The 25,897-nt window shown below is 39.4% G+C and overlaps 1 protein-coding gene across 4 annotated transcripts in view; it reads right to left on the bottom strand.

Moving 5' to 3' along the window:
* MAGI2 (membrane associated guanylate kinase, WW and PDZ domain containing 2) overlaps positions 1–25,897 on the bottom strand; it is a 1,312,199-nt gene that overhangs the window by 93,264 nt on the left and 1,193,038 nt on the right. For all 4 annotated transcript variants that reach the window (XM_033088532.1, XM_033088533.1, XM_033088534.1 and 1 more), the window contains 4 exons: positions 11,292–11,477; positions 9,251–9,386; positions 3,821–4,040; positions 2,416–2,559 (listed from right to left, as the gene is read on the bottom strand). In XM_033088532.1, the coding sequence (XP_032944423.1) occupies positions 2,416–2,559; positions 3,821–4,040; positions 9,251–9,386; positions 11,292–11,477 (686 nt within the window). The remainder of the gene's footprint in view (positions 1–2,415; positions 2,560–3,820; positions 4,041–9,250; positions 9,387–11,291; positions 11,478–25,897) is intronic.

Raw genomic sequence — 25,897 nt, 5'->3', positions numbered from 1 at the left:
ATCTTTACACAAAACATTTATGCAATTCTGACAGTAGATAATATGAACACCTTCGAACTTACATATGAAGTAGCCCCTTTGGAGATTGTAGCCCCAGACAAATTCTCCATTAGTGCCATAAGAATCCATGAATAAGAAAACCCCAAAACATGTGAATGTCAAATATAATCCATAAAGTGGAAAAAAGTCTTCCTTCCACCTCTGCTAAGTTCCAGCCTTATTTTAAAGATAGGAGATAAAAATCAGTAAAAGCTGATCCATGGAATTTCTGTGACTCCCAAGTGTCTCTTTTTCTTTGATAATTAAATGCCATATTTATATATATATATTATATATATGACATATATATATATATAAATCCAAAATAAACTAACCCATATTATCTAAAACTGTGCATAATAATTCCTTTTAGAAAGCTTGTACACAGAAATAATAGGTTGCTTTAGAAAATGATATGAAAAATCATGAAATATTACTTATTTTTATAATCTTTGACAAGAAGTGAAAATACCATTTGCTGACACCCAGGCAGAGGACTCATTTTTATCATCTGCCAGAAGAAAAAGCATCGTTCATAAAATTGAGTACCAGCCTACGAATTCCAAATCTGTGTTTCCACAGATTTAAGGACCTCAGGTAAAACAGAATGGAAATCTCCTTAGACAAGATCTCGGGGCGATTAACAAAGCCTGACCATACACATCCTACCCACATCATACTGTGTAATGATAGTTTCCCTCTAGCTCAGCAGTTCTCAACCTTTAGCTTGTACCAGGTTCACCAGGAGGTGAGTCCCACAAAGACAGGTGACTGCCCCACTCCTAGAGTTGATGATTCAGTCTGGGGTGGGGCTTGAGAATTTGCATTTCTAACACATTTCCAGGGACCAGAATGAGAACAACTGCTCTGGCTTAAATTCTATAAGAAAGAGTGTTTTTTACATAGAGCACTTCCATATTTAGGCTTCTATGCGTTGGGAGTATTGTATATATCGAGCAGCCAGCCATTTACCACTTGTTTAAAAATGTGGCCACAGTTTGGAATCCACACAGGCCATCTTTGAAGTCTCCTGGGTGTGTGGGTGGGGCATTTGCTGTCACAGGCTCTGGTTGGTTCACTCATGGACTCCCTGCTGTGTTGCTTTCACCTGACTGCAAAGATTAATTTTGTTTTACATAACCACTTGTGAATTGACTTTGCAGCATGTTAAGAAAGTGCGCTTCTGTTTACAGGGAAGCTGGGAGCCAAGAAATCATGTGGAGGCCTATCCTAAAACCACCTGTAGATGGGTAAGAGAACGCTGGTGTTGGACAAGGGTGGCTGCTGCCAGTGTCTCAAGTCAGCCTTGCTGGAGTTCAAATTCCAACTTGGTACTTCCCAGCTGTCAAAACATTGTGATGGGAGAGAGGAAAATAGACACAATCTACACTCTTTCTAGTTTTGCACTGTGGGAATGAGAATCACAGAAATGGTAGACTTGGTGGTAGGAATAAGATTCAGTCAATTCTCCAGGAGGGATTGATAGGTGAGGCTCAGCACAAGAAGCTGAGATCCCAGAACCCAAGACCCACAGCTTTCTGCATTAACTAAAAGAGTAAAGAGGGAGGGAAAGAATGAATTCTAGATATTATTTAAAATAATAACCAGCGTTTATTATGTGCTTACTAATCACCATTTTACAGGGAGAGAGAGAGAGAGAGAGAGAGAGAGAGAGAGAGAGAGAGAGAGAGAGAGAGAGAGAGACTAATGTTCTGTATTGTTATCAAGTTTTGTTTTGTTCCTTTAGATGAAAATCAGTTACCTATTCATCAGATGCCTCAAAGTAACTATTACATTTATAAATTCACTCTCAACTTATGCTGTAATTCTCACTGCTGCCAGTTTTAAGGACGACATGTATCCAAAAAACTTAGTCCACCTTTCTCCTAGTGCTTCTGTCTGCCCAATATCAACACCAAAGGACCAGTCAACACAAAAGAAATATTTCCAAAGCAAAACAGAAACATTTGATTAATAAACATGGGGGAAAAAGCATAAAGCTAAAGATAAATTTCAAAAGATTCAATCTCAAATGAAAACTGGACATCAAGCCACAGAAAAAAGATATAGAGCCATCTTTCCATTTCAAGGTGTTTCTTTGATTACTTTGTCCATTTTCTTTAGTTTGCTCTTTAGGGAAAACAATATACGTAAAACACTATTAGAGATTTGTCAATCGGAAGTCTATAAGCAAGAAAACGAGGGATCTAATTCTTAAATAATGTTTGGCCACAACTTGAGAAAATTGGGTTATGAAATGGAAAGAAGGTAAAACCTACATTGTCTGTTGGCTTACAAGCAGGCTTCAGCACTTTTCTAATACCACTATGGGTTTCTTTCAGAATTAAGCAAGTCTATAAAAAGGACTATTCTTACCCTCATCCTTCCGTTTCTTATTGCTGGCCCATCTTCTGCCAATCTCAACACGTACAAATCCATTTTGTATTCCCTTCCTCCACGGATGCTGAATCCAAATCCTTTGGCTCCTTTCTCCATGTCCACAGTGAAATAATCAAAATCCTTTGGGGTTGGGGGGAAAACGGCATAAACAAGTGTTTAATATCAAAGAAGCTTCTGTGGTGAGTCCCTTTGTTCTCCTTTCTTATATAATGTGTTCCAAATGACATGGTGTCGTGAGAAGTAATCTGACTTCACAGTTCAGCAAAATGCAAGACAAAATCCAAAGGTTGGAGCAGATCAGAACACAGTCTATTGGGTCACTGGAAGAACTGCTGTGTAGCTTGTTTACTTTGGAGTTCATCAGTTTACTTGGCAAACATGTAATTATTGCATATAGGCCTCAGTGATATGTTCTGTCCTTTGAGTTTTCTCATTCACTGCTGTTGAGTGCCATATATACATGTATCCATCCTGTGTGTGTGTAAATTAGAGGTTTGCTGATTAGAACAATGAAATTTAATGGTGTCTTAGTACAAGTCTCTGCTGCACAGACGACTGAATTTCAAGTTGGAATATAGAAAATAAATTTCTCTTTTACATAAAAGGCAGTATGTCCAAGATTTCCTGACCTTCACTGTTCTTAAAATTTTGAGGGGATAAAGATGATCTTTAATCCAAAATAAAACACAATATAATCTGATAGAGTTGGGATTGTATTAATTTGTATCTTGATGTCTAGTTGCCAGGTATCGAATATTTACTAGATATCAGGCTGTTATCTAGGCGCTTTTCATAAATGTTGAATTGTCACCATAGCCTGCGTCTGACATGGACGGATAATTACAAGAACCACTGTTGTGTAGACAGGGACTGGTGCTTGTTACAGAGGTTACAGACTAGATGATGAAGCCACCAGCCCTGGCCTTGGCCTTATGTACAGGGGCTTGGCCCTTTACCACCAAATGCAAAGCAGGGACCATGCAAATAATTATGGCTCTAACATACCTCCATGCTGGCATCTGTAACATTTTCTGCATTAGCAGCACCTCTGAGGTCCCAGACAAGAGCATTTTCCAAATGGGACAAGGTAATGTACTGGGAGTCAGCTAGCTAATATTAGCAGGGACCAGTTCATCCCATTCTCACTCACCCACTTACTGATGAATTGATGGATTGCCCTGCTTTATTCTAAAACAGATTTATTTATTCAGAGCATTTTGAGGATGTGCGTGGTGTTACCCAGAGGATATCATAACTAGGATTAGAACTTGGTCTGTCTATCTTGGAAGGGTGTTCTTTCCCCAGACTCCCATTCTATTTCATTCTTTGTGCTTTGGGAGGGCTTGGTGCTGAGCCCGCACTGCTCTCAGGGATCAGGTACCTGGGGCTGCCTGTAGTCTGACAGGGGGTACTGCCTGGTGTCGGGGGAATGCTGCCTGTAGTCCAGCAGGGGAGGCTGCCTGTAGTCCAAGGGTGGGGGTGGCGGGTAGTCGCCTGCTGGGGGCTGCCTGTAGTCCAGTGGGGGCTGCCTGTAGTCTGTGAACGGAGGCTGTCGGATGTCTGGTTTCACATCTTGTCTTGCTTTTACTTCCGACCTGTAACTAAATAAATGGAAATAGGATTTACTTTGGTATCTCAGCATTCTAAGGCGATCAGAATGATGGAATGACCTTGGGTCATGTGTAGGCCCCTCCTCTTGGTGGTCCTTTTGCATGGTCAGGATTATGAGAAGATTAAATAAATGAGAAGCATTTTTTTCAATCTTTGACAAATGCCATATTGTATACTTTTCACTTGGCTCCTTAAGATGTCAGGTGAAAATGATGGTTCAACCAGAACTTCGTGGAAAAGGATTTACGGATATCCCTTTTTGACTTTGGCTATTTAAAAACTATACAACTGTAGCAAATCCAGGGAGTTAAACACTTAACTATACATCCCAAAATATCAGTCTGTCTTAACACCAGTAAAGCAACTCTCTTTGTGTCTCTCTATGTCTCTCTATGTCTCTCTCTCTCACACACACACCCCTTGGCAGACCATTCATTACTTTATGAAAAGACGATTGACGTAATCTCTACATATTCTACAAATTCATAACTGAAAGGTATTTTAACCTGCTGGGTTTGGTCTTTTTGAATATTTTACAGAGGAGTGATAGTAAGAAGTGATGGTAAAGTATAATTACCAACTACAAATCAAGTAGAAAGTCACTGAGTTATTGCTAAGAATGCAAACATATTATGTAGTTTGAATACTAGACTATAGCTTTCAGATAAGCATCAGATACAGTCATGGTCATAAGATGGCAGGAAAGACAAAAATGTTTATGCTCAACATTTGTCTCTTTCTTGTTTCTAGATATTAGTTACTAATAAAATAAATAGAGACCAGAACTAGTTGTGCAGTGCTGTTTGTGGATCCAAACTGCTCTAAACTGAGGTGATTCCCAGTTTAAAAACGGGACTAAAATAGCCTCTACCTACCATTATAGGGTCATTAATAAGGTACATTGAAAAATTATCCCCATAGTATAGAGGCCACTTAATTCTTTCGTTCACTGCCTATTACCATGCATCAGTCTATCATGAGCTACACAAGGATATACATGGGTCGAAAAACTACATTCTATATAATAACAAGTTTATCTAAAGTTAATATGGAGGATTTGAGGAACTGAGAAAATATTTGGCACCAAGGAAAAACTCAAATGTGTCAGGAAAACAGGTTCAAAACCAGTTGAATTTTTACTTTTAAGACCTGTTTTTTCACTGGCTTATGGTCTCACTGATGCTGATTATATTAAATATTTTGTACCACTTTTATATACTTTCTATTTATAAAATATATTATAATTTTATATTATATTAAATATTTAAAAAATATATATTTAATATCACTCATGTGAACACTTACCATTAGTGTACTCTAATATTTGAGAGGACCTACTGAGTAGATGGCAATAGATGTATTTATTTAGGATTTTTGGAAGGGGGTTAGTAATATAGTTATTTTAATCAACACTTTGGATTCCATTTGTTACTTAGCCTGCAGAAAGTGACACATTCCTTTGGTGAGTTGCAATATTTAGGCTTTGCTTTATACCTCAGCAAGTTGTCCACTCACCTACTGAGAGTGTCAATGCTGAGAACAGAATTATTTAAAAAATGCTTTGAATAAGATGCTTATCTATGCAAATGAATGAATGACAGAAAAAGAAAAGAACTGGGTGATATTTTTTGTTGTGTGTCAGTTCCTTTCTAGAAATAGTTTGCTTAGTGGTTTAGATGTCAAATTGTTCTAAATTCTAGCAGTTACTTTATTTTCATTATCTGTGTGGTATTGGTATGTAATATCCATTACGTGCTCCATTTTCAGCCAGCTGTGTCACAAGGTATAGCAAAAAGGGTGAAATGTGAGAGTATCCCCAAATATTACACAAATACTTAGAAATAAGAACGGTTAAAATTTGCAACAGCTGTCACCCAAACCTACATTCCAGCACTAACACTTCTTTCTACAACAATGCCACATGTCAGGATTTTATGCTGAACTGCACATACATTGAAGAATTCTTTAATTTAGGAAAATACTACACTTAACTTTTTATGAGTGTTGATAACTTATGTGAATGATACATTGGCTAGGGTAAAAGTTATATTGCTTTGAATTTGTAAAACACTTTAAGAAAAATTGAGGGTTACTAAAAAACAAAACAAAATCAGCCTCTTTAAAGTTCCTTTACTTATGAAAGAAGGTCATTGGTATAACTCTTTGTAGCTATTAATTCCATTATTAAAGAGACTATAGAGATGATAAAACAGCTTGTTGTGGTCAATTCCAGCAGAATTTTATAGTATAAACAAGTTCCAGAACCAAGAAACACCGCCCACGTGGTCGGGGACCTTACGGTGGGATATTGCTTCATGTGGGCCTTTCAAGAATTTCTTCCAGGTTCAAAGTCTGTGAAAGAAGTCAATTTCCAATGCTCTTTCACTGACCTTGCTATTTAAAACGCCATCAAACAGCAATTGCCCTTGCTGAGGAAGGTGAACTCTGCTATTTAATCTTAGTTTTGGAATATATTTGGTAATGGCTCTTTTGTTGTTTTCAATAAATGCTTCTCCTTAAATAGCGTTCTGGTTATGCTCATATGAAAATTATTTTTGTGTTTCCTGAGCACAAACAAAAAAGATGCGAAGGGCAGAGAAATGGGTAGCGGTGTCAGGGTGTCAGGTGGGATCCAATCCAAGAGTAAGTAAGACAGGACAAATTATTCACTCACTCTAACTCATCAAGTAAAAATTTGCAAGCAGATTTGTCATTTTATTTGATCCCACTTTAATTTGGGAACTGGCTCAATTTGATACGTAGGTGGGCACTTTTTGTACAAATGAACTAATAGGAAATTCATACTGTGCGCTCGCTGTTTTGGAGACATCTTGAGCCTGGAAAACGGCAGAGTTTTCCCTTTGATACCATGATCATCTTTAAATGCAGCTAGGAAAATGGTTCTGGTATCTGCATGATTCTCGAATTTCTTCATGCCTATGCAAATGAGCCACTCACTCGCCATCCAAGTTAAGCCAGGAAACCTGAGTGGCAAGATAGGGCCCTAGAATTGGAGTGGGCACTTCCCAGGCTTTTAATATTATTAAAGCAAAAATAGCTAAGAACTCGGGGCAAATTTGTTGATTTATAAATATTTGGATTAGGTCAATCTGTTAATCCCAGAGTTACAGTTTCTTCTGTAGTCAGGCAAACATATGCCCCAAACCGTTGCTTCTGTGATAAGGGGCTGAGTCCCGGTGGTGACTAGTAGCAGGTGGGGCAGGACAGTGGCCTCGCCGAGCTGTTGTTCTACCCACTGAGCTGTGTACCTGGGATGAGTTACCCACATCAAGGCTGGAAGCAAAAGGCCATCTCTAGGGCAGTCTGACTCTGGAAAGGTGAAGATGGAATTGTGGCTGAGAGGTTAATTGACAGTGGCCAGAGCCAAGAAGAAGAGTCTGAAGCTCGCTCGGGAACTGCGGGAACACTCAAATCCTTCCTCTCGAGTCTAAAATGAATCCTGGGGAAAACCAGTGCGATCTGTCGAAACAACATATGGTGAAAGCGAACACATCTGGGGCTTATCACTGAGGCACCCAGGATTACTCCTCTTCTGGATTGTCAAATTCTTACCTCTGCATCATTGCCTTCTGGGGCTTAGTCTTTTTACTTCTGTGGAATATATTAAAACCATAAACAGCTGAGGACAACAGACATTTGCTTTTCTATGAAAGCAAATGAGGGAAATCAGAATAGAACAGGGCTTTATGGAAATAACACCTGTGGCATACAGAAGATATTTGCTTTGCAGCAGTGTGAGTGATGAACCTAGAGAGTTCTGGGACTCAACACTGGGTCTCACTTCATCTTCACCAACACGGGAGGTAGGAGATGGGAAGCATTAGCATCATGGAAAAGACCAGTGAGGGTTTCATCCTCAGAGATGTTCCTGTGGACGGTTGTATTTTTCCCATCGAAGGGAAAACAACACAGAAACATGTCTTCGTCTCTTTTCTTAATGGCTCAATCTAACCCAGGTTCCTTGTTACACATGTCACAATAAGGAGATAATTCGGTTTTTATACGGTGTCCTTTTCCCCCTGGAAGTTCCAGCTGCCTTACTCATATTCGTTCATGCTGAGAAATGGAGGAACCTAACTGGATCGTGGGTAGGAGGCTCTGCAGGGGTGTCCAAACTTTTTTCACCAAGGGCCATATGCGGTAAAATACACAAACAGCCGGGCCACTCACTTGAGGTGAAGTACGTATTGCCTCACCTGGTTTATTTAAGTAAACTAAATATATTTTTGGAATTTGCTGCGGGCCAATTAACAATGGATCACGGGCCGCAGTTGGCCCACAGGCCGCAGTTTGGACACTCCTGGCCTAAGGTAAAATGCGGTAAAAATGCTAACATCATCAATACTTACAAATCCTTCAACATCTCCCCTTCTCCATGCTGCTATCATTCTCTGAGCCACCTCCTTTGTGGCTCAATGGACACTGGCAGCCATCTCTGACTGCTTAACCTGCATTTCCTCTGAGCGGCCTGTAGCCTGTTCTCTGTGGGGCCCACTGAGAGATCTTGAAAAGCAGATCCAATGATGTCAGTCCTCGGCTTTAAACCCTCCAATGACTTCTCACTACACTTAAGATCAAAATCTTTAACATGCCTACAAGACCCTATAGGGAGGACCCCTATACCCTCACTGGCTTCATCTCAAACAGCCCTTCCTCCCGCCACCCCCAACATCGGCCTTATTTCCCTCCTGCATGCTTGCTCGCTCCCTCCTGCCAAAGGGCCTTGGTATATACCATGTTTCCCCAAAAATAAGACCTAACCAGAAGATAAATCCTAGCATGATTTTTCAGGATGACATCCCTTGAACATAAGCCTTAATGCGTCTTTTGGAGCAAACCTTAATGTAAGACCCGGTCTTATTTTTGGGGAAACACGGTATTCTTCACTCTGCCAGCACTCTCTTTAATTTGCCCTTCAGCTAGTTAATTCCTACTCATCAATCTCTCATCTTTTCTTCAGGAAAAGTTCTCTTCTTGTGAAGGACAGACACTTGTATTTGCTACTAAAACCACACTAATAACATCCACACAATCTCAAACTTACACAAAGGTGTGTGCATACGGCCATTTCTACTCCATGCAAATCTCTCTCCTGCCTGCGTTCTGTCCTGTCCCAAATTCTTCCTCCCTCTCTGCCTCCCTCACCTCTTAGAATCAGAACATCCAGAGGACACGTTACCTGTTTTCATGTCCTTGCAGCTGAAGTGGCTGAGGAGGTGCTGGCTGGGCGACAGGGCTGTTGGGGGTGGCTGGACTTGGCTGGGCCATGGGGCTCTGCTTCTCGGAGCTGGGCGCCGAGGCTGGGCTGCTGAGCTCTGCAACGGCAAACGCAGTCAGGATGGCACTGACAGAGGGCGAGAGGCGGCCGAGGTGGTCGCTCTGCCTCCTCAGAGGACTCAAGGCTTCGGTTATTTCAGTTTCGGTTAGATTGTAAGGCAGCAGCTTAAACTTCGCAAGCTCCAGTACCACCCCCAGAATTACTAGTATTCTGTCCTTAGTTGTAAGTGTTGCTGAACAAGGATACGAACAGTCTCTTGTCATTTTGTCAGAAGGTAAGATTACAAAAAAAAAAAAAAGCCCTGTTAAAACTATGAAAAAAATAATTCAAAGGAGTAAGCTCTGAAACAGTCTATTTCCCAGCATTGCTCACTGAGAGAAAATGCTTACCTACTACTTTTTGGTGTAAGGAGAAGTCTTACCAGTGTTCCAAAGTTTGGATAAGGAACTAAGCACAATGAAAATAAATGCTTTCTACAATCTTCTTTCCAGTTTCCTGTTAGTCTTATTGCTTAATAACCCTCTGTATTTCATGGTTCTCCAGGAAAAAACAACAGCACTGGACAGAAGAAGGTGAATTAAGTTGTTTGTTAAAACTGCTTCTTGGAATTTATTGTAATAGCATCAAATTTTCAGCTGACATTATTTCTCTATGTTAGAATAAGAGCAAGCCAGACATATTTCAGACTGGGAAAATGGAGAAGCAAGTCAGGTTTTTAGTGAGCAATCTTGCTAGAGTAAATCCCCATTGAATATTTTGGACACATAATGGTGTCCCCAGATAACAAGTGAAAAAACCATGGTCATGTTGTGTTCTTTTTCATCTTTTTTGTTGTTGCTGTTAGTTGGGTGATAAAAGGGAGGTGATCGACTGGCATTCCCTTATAACCCACTCTAACTCTTTTTTTTCTCACAGCCTCAAATTTTAAATTTCTTCTCCAATTGCATCAGGGTTTCTCCCCCTTGGCACTACTGACATTTGGGGCCAGATAATTCTTTGCTGCGAGGACTGCCCTGTGCACTGCACCATGTTTACCAGCATCACCGCCCTCGACCCCCCAGATGCCAGTGGCATCCTCACCCCAGTCGTGACAATCAAAAATGTCTCTAGACATTGCTAAAAGTCCCCTGTGGGGATAAAATCCTCAATTGAGAACAACTGTTTTATGTTTAAAGTCAGGTGGCTGTTTGGTGTCTCCCTGTCAGCGTCCCAAGATGGAATCAGCAGACTAAGGAAAACAGAGTGGGGCAAGGGGACTGAGGCCCTCACTTTCCATGGGGGACAGTGTAATCCACTCACCAGTGAGCTCTTGAATGTCATAACGAGTCAGCAGCTACAAACGAGTACTAAACCCACTGTGTCTAGAAATGGTGAACTTATGGTGAATTTACAACTTCGTGGCCCCTTAAGGCCTGGCTATGGGTTGTGAAGCTCCTGCTCTTCAAGCATCAGGGTAGAGTCTTTGCACAGATAAATGTGAAAGGCTACTTGGGAATTTAAAATTCTTACCAGATGCAACATTTTTCAAGTGAGCTCTCTTTATACCACAAAGTTTCCTCAAGCTTTTAAAAATCAATCTGACTTTGAAGAATCCTCCAGAGCTTAACTGTTAACATGAATATGTGTTGTTTATTTTCCCCTCTTCTTCTGACTTGTAACTCTATCATCTCTGTCAAATGGGTTCTGGCTTAATGTAACCATAAAAATAGAACTCCTGGGAGCACAAGGAATGATTGACTAACCCAGTGTCCAGGGATCCACACTATTTGTCTACCATGTCACACAGCTGGATCTCAGAATAAAATTAGTACTGAGAAAACAGGATACAAGTTGCAACGGAATGTGAACGTTTGCCAAAGTGGAAATAACTGTCAACTGGTGACAGTCTGACACCATGCGGACGGCAGCCAGGTGGCCTCCGTGACCTGGCTCAGGCACTCACCCTCCTGAGGAATGATGCGAAGGGTAACACTGAGACCTGCGTCCTTGATGAGCTTCACGATGTCCGCGTGGGGCATGTTGATGATGGACTGGCCGTTCACTGCTAAGATGCGATCTCCGACTTTTAGTTTTGCACAGCGATCGGCAGGGCTCCCCTCAATGATGCGTCCGATTTTATGGGGCACAGCTAAAATAATCCCCAACAGAAAGAGGGATCAGGGGCATTCCCAACACATGCTTTAGCTTGGAGTCCCAGCCCCACAGGAAACAACGCAATGTCAGGATTCCTTCCTTCGTCAGCATATTTGTTTTTTGAAATCACAGCCACTCCTATCAAGTGTGGTCCTGTGCATACCACTGAGACCAGAGTTTCTAAATTTAAGCCCTTTGCCGTGACAGGCCAATTCCAAACACGGACCATGGATTCTCAAACTTTGGGGTGTATCTGAACCACTGTACGATTAAAAATACAACTCTTTGGGCTTTACCCTGGACCTTGTAAATCAGAATGTCCAGGCAGGAGGTGAGGGTCATGGATTTTTCAAGAAGCTGTTGAGGAGATTCCAATATACACAAAATTTTGAGAACCATAGGCATAAACACTGTTCCCACAGAGCTCATACTCTAGAGACAATGATACAGCTTCAGAAAGATCCAATAAATGCCAGGAATTTAATTTCCACCCTTTTCTATTTTACATAGAGGAGAAAACAGCTGTAGCCGGCTGGTAAAGAAGTTATGACAACTTCCCACTCATCTACTAAGCTTCAGTTTAAAGGTTGATATTTTTCAAATCTTACCTCTCCCTACTTTTTGATTTCATTTATTAGGTGGTACTAAGATCTTGCTAGTATCTGATATATAATGTATTTAATCAAATCTAAGATGCCATTGATGGACAACACACCTTTATTTTATGTACCACAGAAAAGAAAAAAAAAAACCCAACAGCCAATTAAACAATGAAACTCCGTTGACTCTAGATGCTCTCTAATTTTTAAGACATTAAATACGAAAATGTGTATTAGAGTTGATGAAGTACAGTAGATATCTCTTTAAAACAATGAACATTTGTTTTATTTTTTATTATTTATTTATGTGTGGGTTGAGGCAGGTACATGAGGATACAGATTTTTTTTGGCAGGTGAGTTTTGTTCAGTGTTAATATTTGAATGCCTACCAGGATAACTAGCTGGGGTCAGATATCAGCGGTACACAAGTGCCCCGGACCTCCCTCAAGGAGCTTACAATTTAGAAATCTGTTCCCTTTCCTTTCTCCTGTAAAGACAGGAAGCCCCAGCCAGGATACCACCTGACAATGACTGTCACATTGCTCTCCCCATGGAGTCAGGTATTGATTTAATCTGCATAAACAGGTGAAGAGACACTCCCCATTTGCTGTGCTACCGGATGCGTGTCCCTTCAACTCTCAATCTTGCGAATGTGTTACAATGAAAGGCGGAACATCAGTAATAACCATGGTGAGGAAGGACAATCAGTGAGTTAATGAACCGGCACTGTGATCATATTTCTATTGTGAAAGGTTATAGGTAGCATATGAAAATATTGGCTGAGCCTGTGTCTCCGAAGTGAAACTCATCACGTCGGAAGCTCAAACACATTTTTATTTACCACAGGCACTAATGGATTTCGTTAAGAATGCCTTACTTAAAGTATATTAATAATCATCTTAGAGTCTTTAGGACAATATATTTCTCAAGTAGAAATGGAACAAGAACCCATTCGTTTACTTAACAATGACATAAGTATTGAACTTGTGTGGTCTTCAACCATACTTAGAGTAAACTTACACTCCTGTTATGGCCATCTTTCATGTTCGGTAGTGTCCTGGAACAATCGATAAATGACATGGTTTCCACGGCCATAATGTGCATACTGTTATCTATCCTGTGACCTTTGGAAAGTTACTGGACCTTTGTGAGTTTGTTTTTCGACAGTAAAATTGAGATAATACTATCACTGACTTCACGGGTTGGTTCTGAGAATTAAATGAGTTCTCATGTCGAAAGTGACCAGAACAGTGCCTGACATGTACGAACTGATCTCTAAGCATTAACTTTTCTTTCATTCTTTTTATTACTATTACCTTTTTAATGTTTCTGATATCACTTTGATGTGTGTGTGCTTGTGCGTAGGTACCAGCTGGAAGTCTTTCCACATGGCATAAGCCTGTAATACCACTCAAAAGAAAGGGACACTTTGCTAGCTACAGAGCAATATCCCCTAAGTATCAACCAGGAAAACAGCTCCATTTGGGAAAGAGATGCATTTGGGGGATTATATAGGCACTAGATGGGGCCAAGAATCCTGTTTGTTTTCCCCTGGGTTTCACAAAAAAGAGATATTGCAGGTCTCTGTAGGGAAACACCAACTTGTAAGTAAAGTTTATTATTCAAAAGGAAATCAGCATAATACAGACCTCTTTACGCACACTGAGCTTACACACACGCACAATTATAACTACATTGAAATATATATAACTTAATCCTTAGCAAATCATGTGAGATAACTGACAGCATTATCATTGCATGTTTACAGAGGAAGAAACTAGGCAGCAAGTGGTTAGCAATGTGCCCAAGGTCGTATAGGCAACTGGGATTTAGAGTCGCATGCAGCCTGTCAGATTCTACATCTTTGCTTTTAACCAAGGTTCCACACTGCCTCTCAACTCTACTGTCTCCTCCCTCCATGCGAGCACTTGCTTCATGAGCACCTGGCTTTTTATCTGGTGACTGCATCCGGCCTCTAAGCGGAATCAGAAACACTTCACCAGGGCCCTGATCCAGGGGACAGTGGGAGGCAGAAACTTTGCTGAGCGGGTTCTTTGCTTGCAGCAGCTGTCTTTGGACAGACAGGCAGGTGTGAGAAGGTGAGGAGGGAAGAGAAGGGGAGAGAAAGAGAGAGGAGAGGAGGGGACAGCTCTTCAGATCCCTTTCACATCATTGTGTCACCCCTTTATTGAAGTCGTTTCTTTGGACAGTAGAAACATTCACATTTGAAATGAATTTTAAAATATTCTTTAAAACACATACAAATGGTATTTTGGATGATTTGTTATTTTGAATTATTCATGGCTCTGTTCCCCATCATTACTGTAGAGCACTAAGAATCTACTGGGCATAAAACCCCAAATGTTTCCAAACAAAGATTACACACACACACACACACACACACACACACACACAGACACACACATACACACACACACACTTTTATGTGCTAAACAATAAAAACAAGTTATCATTTGTTAATTTCTAGGCATTGTGCTGGGCACTTATTCTAAATCCTTATAGCAACCGTGTGAAGTAGCTGTAAAAGTATAATACTTATGCTTACTTTATTGAGAAGAAAACAAATAAGTGTCAAAGTCAGGATTCAAACCTATGCCCATGGCTTCAAACCTTGGGGTTACTCTCTTCTGTTTTGATATGTGGCAGGCTGAAAGCAGTTCGAATTATAGGAGTGAGGAAATTACGGATGAGATCTCACTTAGCAAAACATGCTCCTTGCTGCTTGAGATTTCAGATGCCAGTTTTCATTTGTAAACACAATTATTTGCTAATATGATAACTCTTAGTTTCCAGGGCCATTTTTGACTTTATTAGGATGAGTAGAATAAAAACTAAATAAAAGAATGAAAACCAAAATAAAAGAATGAAAACCGGAATAAATTCTCTGGTAGCCACATAGAATGATCGAGTGCTTACATAAAATCTGAGTGAACAGACAATTTAAAAATGTATGTCCAGTAATTGGAAATACCTGATATAATTTAATAAAATTGTTTTTTATTGGCATTTACCTAATAAAAACAGTACTTGAAACTCTTGGCAGCTGAAGACAGCCCGATTTTCCTTTACCAGCATTTCCCCTGCATATGTAAGTACATTGAATGTTGATATACAACAAATCATTGACAAGGGGCATGCCGGAGAGGATTCTCTCTGGAAATAAGATGCAGCTCCATTTGCTCAGTTATAAGCTCCAGAGCGCTTATGACCTAAGTGCTTTCTGTGCATTGCTAATGGAATTACAGAGCATGGAAGAGGCCCTGACCTTGGTTTCTATTATTGGGATAAATGGTACTCATTAATTCTCTGAGAACTGATGACTAAGGTAACTGCCTGAGTGCAGTCCATTTAGACAGCGTGCCTTTCAGACATCATCTGTCAGGCAGCAACATAAATCAAGTCTTTGGATCAGTCTTCTTGACACAGTGTGCTTAGGATACACAGATATTTGGGAAAAGTTGCAATATGTCACGCGGCTCTGGACATACTGATATTTGGGAAGGAGACAATGCATCACTAGTTAGAACTTTCCCTTTAATTGCAAATTAAATAAATTACGGGAAATAAAATCCATCATCTTTTCCTTTCTTTCTGGGTAAAACACTACTGTACATTTATACTGCAATATGTTTTACATTTTCCTGTAGATGTGTTGACTCTTTTGCACTGCTCAACATAGCGTACTATTTCTAGTAGAAATATCAGAGACACTCAGTTCAACTGGATGCTCTCGAAGTTCGTCTAAAGGCCTGGATTCTTTGGGTCTCTAGCCATATAACCACAGGATACACCGAGCCTCCCTTTTTGCTGTTGTGTTCTCTTCTGGGACCTTTACAGGGTCTCTTCAGGCTCCTTCAGCCACTGGCCAACCTCTGAGCTCTTGTGTTCTATGTTGGGTCAGTTCCCATAAAGATGGGAGAGTTGCCTAAAGGACTTCCCTTGCTTTGGTGAAGGATTCTTTCTGAAAGTTTTGGTGATGGATTCTCCCTGAACTTCTTAGCTGCTCTTGATCCCCTACTTTTATTTTTTTCGTATTTCCTTGTTATATTATATGTATCACATTTCAGAGAAGGAAAAGCCCGTGACTCTGTTTGTATTTAATTATCTCTTTGTTAATGGATCCCACACAGTGGAGTTGCACATGAAGGAAAGCATTAAACAGAGAAAGTTGATTCTGCATCAATCACGTCACACTTATAAATGAGAAGTTTCTAAAATGAGTGTGACAAAAATAAATGCTTCAAAGACAATCAGTAGCCTAAACTCTTATTAGCTCACAATTCCATTCATTCGTGCCTGTTAAACAACATACCATTCATTAGCTTAAAGGGGCCAACGAAGTTAGTTTGGGTTCTGAATCTGTGACCTGATATGAAATGAATTTTTTTAACTTGGATGATTCCTGTTGGTTTTCTTAAAATAATCTATGAAAATTATTTACTGTCTAGTTTTAAAATTGGGGGTTGGAGCAGGAGGATCAAGGAATCCATTAAGAACACATTTCTGCATAGCATATTCTGAGATACAGGCACAATGCTAGGCCCAGTGGGGAAGACAACGATAAAACAATACATTGTGTCAGCCCTCAAGAAACTCAGTCTAGTTGAGGAGACCAGGGAAAATCAAATAAAAGTACTTAAAACGCAAATGGCAAATCGGTGGTAAAGGTAACATGCACCGAGAAGAGTAGAGTGTGTGGGGTGCATTACTGAGTCCACGTGTGCATGTGGAGAGTGCTGAGGAGAAGAAAGGTCGTCTGGGCGGAGGGAGCAGCGTCGCCAGGATAAGTGCTGGCTCCCTTAGTGAAAAACTCATGATGGTAAAGATTGTCTATCAGATTCACGAAGAGAGAAACAAGGAGAAGATGCTTTGTAGGTGGGGTCCCTCCTGCCCTCACAATAATTGCTTCCCAACTGAGATTCCTCATAAGATGTCTTTGCCCAGCTCCTCTAGATGGACACTGAACATGGACCCTGAACTCTAGATGGACAGGAACAACAGAGGAGTAATTGTCACAGTAATTGTCACGTATCTCTTTGATAATCTGGTGAAGGATCCTGTTTTTCCGCCCTCAGAAACCAGAGCCTCGTCTTAATCTTGCTGATTTCCGTCTCACCTTCATAGACGTCTTGAATGAATATGTTCCATGGTGACAAACTCATTTAGCTACGTGTTGTCCTTCCCTAGAGTGTGACACAGGGTCCTTCAAAAGAGACTTCCTTGGTCATCAGGGGGCAAAGACATGGGAAAAAAAGCAAACCAAACCAAACAAACAAAAACAAACAAACAACATGTGTTTGGTAGATTTAAAAAATTGTGGTAAAATTAAGAAAAAGCAGACTGCATGACTTGTTTTCCTATACAAGTCTACGAAATTTAGCTTTCCAAAAATGAAAACGTGTTCCCTGATATTCATAGTTAAATGAGTTGCAAGACCCGAAATTAAGCAGCTGGTATTTTAAGGACTACACTTTCCCTCAGCACCCAGGAGTCATTCTTTTGTGGTTGAACACTTTAGTTACCTGCATTTGGTAATAAGCAGATGGTCAGAAGGGAGAACGGGAAGAGGGGCCCATTACGAGCAATTCAGGAGCCATGCTGAACTCATGTTTCCAAAGGTAGAAGGCACCATATAGAAAATATTTAGTATGTATGGCTGGAGAGAAAAAAAATCACCCCTTAGCTATATCTATCTACCTTGTATACTTTTGCTTTGCTGAGAGTGAATTGGTAATCGAAAGAAGTCTCACTGAATTAGGAGTTGTAATTAGCTATTATTTGACGGCTCTACTGTCCTGGAACACAAGCCTAGGTTAAATGGTTTTGTTGTTTGAAAAGCTTTGATGGGCTTGTAGACACAGGACCAGTTTTATGGGTATGTGACCTGTGCAGTCACACAGTTCTCCACACTCAAAAGGGCCTTGTGTTTGGTTTAAGGGTCTGCTGTCACCATTTTGATGTTATCAATAATTTTCCACAAGGACCTCACATTTTCATTTTGCACCAGGCCTTGAAAATTACGTAATTGATCTTATGTATTTAGATAGACCCATAATATATTTCCTCCGTGCATCACTCCATTGTTTTTAGTGTCTGCAGTGGAAAATTTAAATGAGAATATGGTAAAGCTATCAAGAAAAAGGATCACAAACGTGGGAGGGAAGAAGCAGAACAACTCCTTTCTCTGTGGCTGCATTTCTCATTCCCATGCAGATCATAGAAGAGGTAGTCCAAATAATTTCTGCTAAGGATATTCTTAAAGATCCTTGATTCTTCAGTGGAACAGAATAGAGAGCCCAGAAATAAAGCCCTGCCTATTTGCTAATTTAATCTATGACAAAGGAGGCAAGACCATACAATGGGGTAAAGACATTCTATTCAACAAATGGTGCTGGGAAAACTGGACAGATACATGTAAAAAATGAAACTGGACCACCTGCTTACACCATATACAAGAACAAACTCAAATGGATTAAAGATTTAAATGTAAGACCCAAAACCATAAAACCCCTAGAAGAACACATAAAGCAGTAAACACTCTGACATAGCTCTTAGTAATATTTTTTCTGAAACAAGAGAAAATAAACAAATGGGACTACGTCAAACTAAAACGTTTTTGCCCAGCAAACTATCAAAAATATGAAAAAACAACCTATTGAAGTGGGAGAAGATATTTGCTAATGAAACATCTGATAAGGGGTTAATATCCAAAATTTATAAAGAACTCATACAACTCAGCACCAAAAAACAAACAATCCTATTAAAAAATGGACATAATACTGAATAGACATTTCTCCAAAGAGGACATACAGATAGATGGCCAATAGACATATGAAAAGATGCTCAATGTCAGTAACCATCAGAGAAAAGTAGATTAAAACCACAATGAGATACCACCTCACTCCTGTCAGAATGGCTATCATTAATAAATTGACAAATAACAGTGTTGGAGAGGATGTGGAGAAAAGGGATCCCTCACGCACTGTGGTGGGATTGCAAATTGATGTAGACACTATGGAAAACAGTATGGAGGTTTCTCGAAAAATTAATAAATACAACTACTTTGTCACCCAGCAGTTCCACTCCTGGGTATTTATCTGAAGAAATCCAAAACACTAATTCACCCCTATGTACACTGCAATACTATTTACAACAGTCAAGATATAGAAGCAACCTAAGTGTTCATCAATAGTTGACTGGATAAAGAAGATGTAGTACACATATACTGTGGAATGTTATTCAGCCATAAAAAAAAAAAATGAATTTTACCATTTTTAACAACATGGATGGACCTAGAGGGTATATGCTAAATGGACTAAGTAAGACAGAGAAAGACAAATACTATATGATTTCATTTATATATGGAATTTAAAAACAAAATAAACAATAATCAAAACAGAAACAGACACAGATAACTGATGGTTGCTAGGAGAGGAGGTTAAAGGGATGGGGTGAAAACAGTGAAGGATTAAGAAGTACAAACTGGTAGTTACAAAATACCATGTTTCCCCGAAAATAAGACTCTTAACCAGAAAATAAGCCCTAGCATGATTTTTCAGGGTGACATCCCCTGAACATAAGCCCTAATATGTCTTTTGGAGCAAAAATTAATATAAGACCCAGTATTATTTTCGGGGAAACACGACAGTCACAGGGACGCAAAGTGCAGCATAGGGAAATAGTAATAGTGTAATAACTATGTGTTGTGCTAGGTGGGTACTAGATTTATTGGGGGGATTACATCATAAATTATATAAATGTCTAAGCACTTTGCTGTACACCTGAAATTAACATAAAATCTATTGAATATCAACCGTAATTGGAAAAAAAGTCACTATATATCTATAGTAACAAATGACGCAGGTATATTATATATAATATATATAAAACACTGATGTGTGCCTATTATTTCTAAAATAATGAAAATAAAATCTCACATTCTAAATATTTAAGATGAAATAAATATTAGCATATTCTTAGAAATCTGCATAAAAAAATGTAAAGCAAAAACCAGGAAGAAAACAAAAACCAAAACCAAAAATCCCAAAGTGACCCCAACAGTTTTGGGTAATGTCTGGATGACAAATAGGACTTTGTTGTGATATACTTTTGGACAAAGATATAAGCTGAAGTTTGGAGAGGGGCTTAAAACAACAAGAACAACAAAACAGTGACAGGGTTGAGATGTGGTATTATACTCCCATTCCAAATATGCAAATCTACCTTTCAAAGAACTAGTTGATCACTTTTATAATGACAAATTTAGCTCCTGAATAAGAGGTGTCTTTTATTTATAATTTATTAGAGTGTCTATCAAATTATTACTGGGAAATACTGGATCATCCACCAAAATGAGAAAACTGTATAAAAATTTCAAAATTCATGTCATGATGTAAAAAAGGCAAAGTACATAGAATAACAGTACTATCTTCTAGTGATTGAAATCTCTTGTAATTAACATAATTTAATTGAAGTAATATATACATAAATTAAAAAAATAAAGAAACCAAATGCTTATAATGAAAAATCTGTTTCCTGCCCTAATTGTCCCCATCCTCTCCAGTTCTGTGAGCTAAAGGCAAACATTTGAAAATCTTTCAGCTGTTTCTTCTTCTTATTTCTAAATTATATTCTTATATGACTATTTCTCAATTTGCCAACTTGAATTAATAGCTATCTGTCCTGCAAAATGAGTTGCCACTTTTTTGTCTTCAAAACATGTTCCCCATTCATGCCTATGTCTTTTTCATTAACTACATTTTATTGGTATCTAAGAAATGGGAAGAGATAAGTATGTTATCACTTTACCATCATTAAATAGAAATTGGAAACATTGTTTATAAATTTAAATCAGTTGTTAAAGTTAATATTTTGGTATACCAGTTAGAGATTTGGAATTTATTTGGGAGAAAAATGATCAATAATTTATGTGTGCAAACTTCACAAGTCTTCTTGTCTCCTGTAGCCCTCACAGTACAAATATGAATGACAACTAATTTCAAGGGTTCAGAATATGTCACAAAATTCTATTTCATTAACCCCAGGCATCGGGTTAAAAATGTTCAATAAAAACCCCATTTCCTTCCTCCTCTGTGTATCTTGACTGCATTTTGAGACTCCCTCCCCTCAGCGCACTTGGCTCTCAGTAATTTCTCAGCAGGCCCCGTAGAAATGGTTGATAGTTACAAGCAGGTGTTGCTGACAATTCATGTTTCACATTTTTACAGATGCAGTATATTCTATCTCTGCCATCTTCTTTTTCCTTTTATAGCTTCTGAAATTGTGTTTTGTAACAAGTCACTTGGCTATCTTCACAGTTTCCTTGTTATAATAGGTAAATGTCAAAAGCAATCAGGTGCAATATCAGCTTTCCATTGTACTCCCCTACGCCCTCTGGTAGATAATAACTTCTGACAATATTTTCTTAATGTAAATGAAAACAGCTACTAACCTAGGCAAATGATCCCTCCTGAGCCAGCTGTCCTTTTCAATATGGTATCCAGATTGCATGAATATTTATTGGTTCTTCATTTCCTCACAGAAGCCAAAGTTCCACTAACAGGCTATATCATGTTTAACTTGAAATAATGCAATTTTGCATGACTGGATAAAACTAAATATAAAAAGACCCCCAAGCACAGTGTTCAGGAACTGGAAGAGCTTGATGATACATTGGCTTTGACAACAACTTGCAGTGTGACCTCTGAATGGCCAAATAAATCATGTCAGAGTTTCCTTACTATATAAAAAGCTACATACATCATTACATATAGCTTTTCTTATCCTTATCTTTCTTATCCAAATATTGCATGTTTTCACTTTTTTTTTGGCATTTCTGCTTACATGTATTTTCTCTCACCCCTTGTGTTTTAAAGTGTAGTAAATATATGTTTTCATTTTACTAAGCAGACATATGTCACCGTAATAATTTCACCTGAGATCATCACCATAAAATGATTTTTATTACTCCAACATGAGAAATGAAAGAAGGGTTGAAGAGCCTCAAAATGTATTTTGCTGTTCACGATGAAATACTCTGGCGGGAAGACCAAAAGTGAAAAGCACTTCACCAAAGAAGATAATAAGGATGAGAGCCACAACAACAACAAAACCATGAAAAGATTCTTAATATCATTAGTCTTTAGGGAAAAAATACAAATTAAAACCAAAATGAGATACCACTATACACCTCAAATTAAAACAACAACAAAGCTTGAACATAACAAATGCTCTAAGGATGTGGAGTATCTGGAACCTTCATACAGGGGCATACAACACGGTACGGCCACTGCACCCTATGAACCAGCAATCCCACTCCTAGGTATTTACCCAAGTGAAATAGAGACCTATTTTCACACAAAAACCTATACAAAAAGGTTCACAGAAGCTTTATTCATAATCATCCAAAACAGGAAGCAATCCAAGTATCCTACAACGGGAATGGATAAACTAACTGTGGTACATCCACACAGTGCAATACTATTAGCAATTATGAAGGCACCAAATACTGACACATGAAACAACACAGATAAATCTAAACTGCGTTATGCTAAGTGGAAGAAGCCACACTCAAAAGGCTACATACTGTATGATTCCATTTACATAGGAAAAGTGAAACTATGGAACAGAAAACAAAGCTGTGGTTGCCAGGGCCGGGGGTGGCTGGAGGCGTTGACTTCCTTGTTCTATAACTCAACACATTTGTCAAAACTCACAGACTAGATACTAAAAAGCATAACATTTACTATATACAATTAAACCTTAAAAATGGGAGAAAAATGAAAAGCAGGGGTTAATAAAGAGGACGTTTTGCATGGAAATAAATAGCAAGTAAGTCAAAAAGAACTGTTGTGGAATGAGTAGGAGAAAGGAGGTGGGAAGGGGTCAGGGAACACGTCAGACAGGAAATGCTGCCTAGCCTGCAGTTAAAACGATGAACAGGACTTTTCCAGGTGTGCAAGGATGGGGAGGGCATCACAGTCGCAGGTGATGTGACTTGCAAAGGCACAGATGAGTGGATTCGCAGAGTCTGTATTTTGGAGTGCATTGGGCACAAACAGGGAGACCTTGGAATGAAGGTAGCGTGGGGCAGATCGTGAAAGGGCTTATGGGTTGTGCCAGGGAGCTTGGAATTTTATAGCTGAATGAGAAGTCACTAATGAATTAGGAAAGTTAAGTGGTGTCATTGACTTAGAAAGAGTACGTCCGTGGCAGTGTGAAGGGTGAACCGCAGGAAAGGAGGGTGGGAAGAAGGCTGGAGGAAGGGAAGCACTTAAGGTGGTGGTGACCACACTCCAGAGCTGTGCAGTCCAACAGGTAGCTACTAGCCACACATGGCTACTGAAATGAATCAAAATAAAAAACAATTAAAAATTTTATTCTTCAGCTACAGTAGTCTCATTTTAAGTGCTCCACTGCCACATGTGTCGAGTGGCTACAGTGCTGTGTAATGCAGAATAGGACACCACCATCATCGCAGAAAGTTCTACGGCAGTGCTAATCCAGAACCTCAACTACGTCATTGGCAATGGCAGCTGGGGGTGGGGTACGGGGGTGGGGAGGGCCTGACATAGTCAAGTTTCAGATCTGGAAAGCATACCTGGGTAACAACTTGCCTTAGTCTCTCAAGAGTGAAAATGCAGTTGTGCATAAATCAAACTACGATATGAATTTAGGTAAAGCTTGTGATCGTCCACAATGATGGGAGCTGAGAGCCAGGCCCGTCAGCATGCTCTTAGCCATTTAGCACCAGGGAGCACGATATCAGTGGATAACTTGTTGCTATAGACTGGATGCTTGTGTCCCCCTTAAACTCTTATGTTGATACCTAATCCCTAATGTCGTGGTATTAGGAGCTGATTAGGGCATGGAGCCCCCATGAATGGGATTAATGCCCTTATAAAAGGACCCCAGAGACCTCCCTTCAGCCCTGTGAGAGAATAGCGAGAAGACGAGAAGACGGCTGTCTACCAACAAGGAAGCTGGCCCTCACCAGACATCAGAACTGCTAGAGCTTTGATCTTGGATTCCCAGCCTCCAGAACTGTGAGAAATAAATTTCTGTTTTCTAGATGACAGTCAGTCTATAGTATTCCATCATAGAAGTCTGAACGAACTAAGACACCTGGCCACTAGGTTTTATTGTATTTTAATTTTATCAAGGACTTACTGGAATGTGAGCTATTTTTCATCTTGTTGTTTATATCTAGCAAGTCTCAAAAAACATTCAAATAAAGATTTTTAAGTCGGAATATTCTACCTCATGTTATCTCAACTGCTTTGTGCCAGAAAACCAACCACAGGGCAAAACCTTGTAAGCTGTGTGCTCTTCCTTGCTTCCTGGGAGCTCCTCCTCTTGTGATGAATCCATAAATGTACACTTTTGTAATGAACAGTTCCCGAACAGAAGGTTTGGGGTATTTTACCCCTGAAAGCAGATGGGTTCATCAGGTGCCCAACATCTGGGCATGTTTGTGGAGTAAACACTTGCCTGGCTTACAAAACTAAGATCTGGAAGAGATCAGACTGGAAAATGCAAATGCAAATAGCAGGCCCCACTATTTAGTTAACTTTTTGGGGGAACCGTATACACTTTAGGAATGCCTAGTAAAGGTGACTGATTAATCAGTAGAAATGATTTCCACCAAATACTGTAAATAGCTTGGGGGGGGGAAAATAATCCAGTTTAAATTTCAAAACTATTGGTGGTCAAATGAATAAATAAAAAGAGCTTTTACCAGGATTTGGTATGGCAGGAAGGAGTTTGGGTAGAAGTACTCCCTGAGTCCTTGGTGAAAACTGGGGGCTCAAAAAGAAATGCTATTTTTCCCAGTTCAAATGGGGAAAATATTTCCTAATAACACTCTTTCAACATAGCTGAAAAATAGTGATAAATAACACTACTGTGTTCTCTTAACAACTTGCTTTTAAAATGGTTGTAAATGTGGAATTGGCTTTTCTTATGTGGCTGATTGTTGGGAAAAAAGAAGAAAAATAAAATTACAGAAAATCGAATCCAACACGAGGCCCTGAATAGATTATAAGAAAATGCGTCTCTGCAAAAAGTGACCTACCTGCAGGCTTGGAATTTGTTTGAAGCCCATAGGAGACTGATGGGCATTTGCACCAGTAAAGCGTGACCCTGTACAGGAAGTCTGGGCTGCCTTTGCAGATGCATGCTCCCTGTACCATCTAGTGAATAACAAGGAGCTGCAGGACATAAGCCCAGAGGGAACAGCTACTGATCACCCACTTACGAGCTTTTAAGACAACCGAATAGCTGAAGGTAAGAAGACATCTACACATTCACCCTCTGCTGCTGCCTGGAGAGTCTTTGAACACAATAATAAAAATCTTCCTGAAAATGATTCCCTAGTGGGGAAAAACTTATGATTTATGAGCTCCATTCAAACAATAAGAAAAATGGTCTAGAATTTTAAAAAAAACGCACTGTGAGCACTCACAGATTTTTTTGGTAGATTGCTCCTCTTGAGAATAAATAAGAATGACGGTGCTTCTCTGTAGATTTATTTTTACAATTTAATGATCTTAAAATTTGTTAGTCCCAACAAATTTACATGCGTCTTTCCATTTTAGTTAATAGATGAATCAAAGTTCAGACACCAGAGTATTCAGAGTGTGATGCAAAATCTTTTCTTGTTTGCTTGTCTGCTTACTGGTAGGGCCTAGGCAGCCAGGTTCAAATTTGGGAACAAAACTAATCATGCCCAGGATTGAAAAAAATGGAATTTAATCAATATGTCCTCTTCATTCGAGTTTTAGCTGGGTATGATCCT

The sequence above is a fragment of the Rhinolophus ferrumequinum genome, chromosome 20 (assembly GCF_004115265.2).
Source record: "Rhinolophus ferrumequinum isolate MPI-CBG mRhiFer1 chromosome 20, mRhiFer1_v1.p, whole genome shotgun sequence".
Classification (NCBI taxonomy): Eukaryota; Metazoa; Chordata; class Mammalia; order Chiroptera; family Rhinolophidae; genus Rhinolophus; species Rhinolophus ferrumequinum.
The sequence above is the reverse complement of the archived record's forward strand: the minus strand, read 5'-3'. Positions and strand labels throughout refer to the sequence as shown.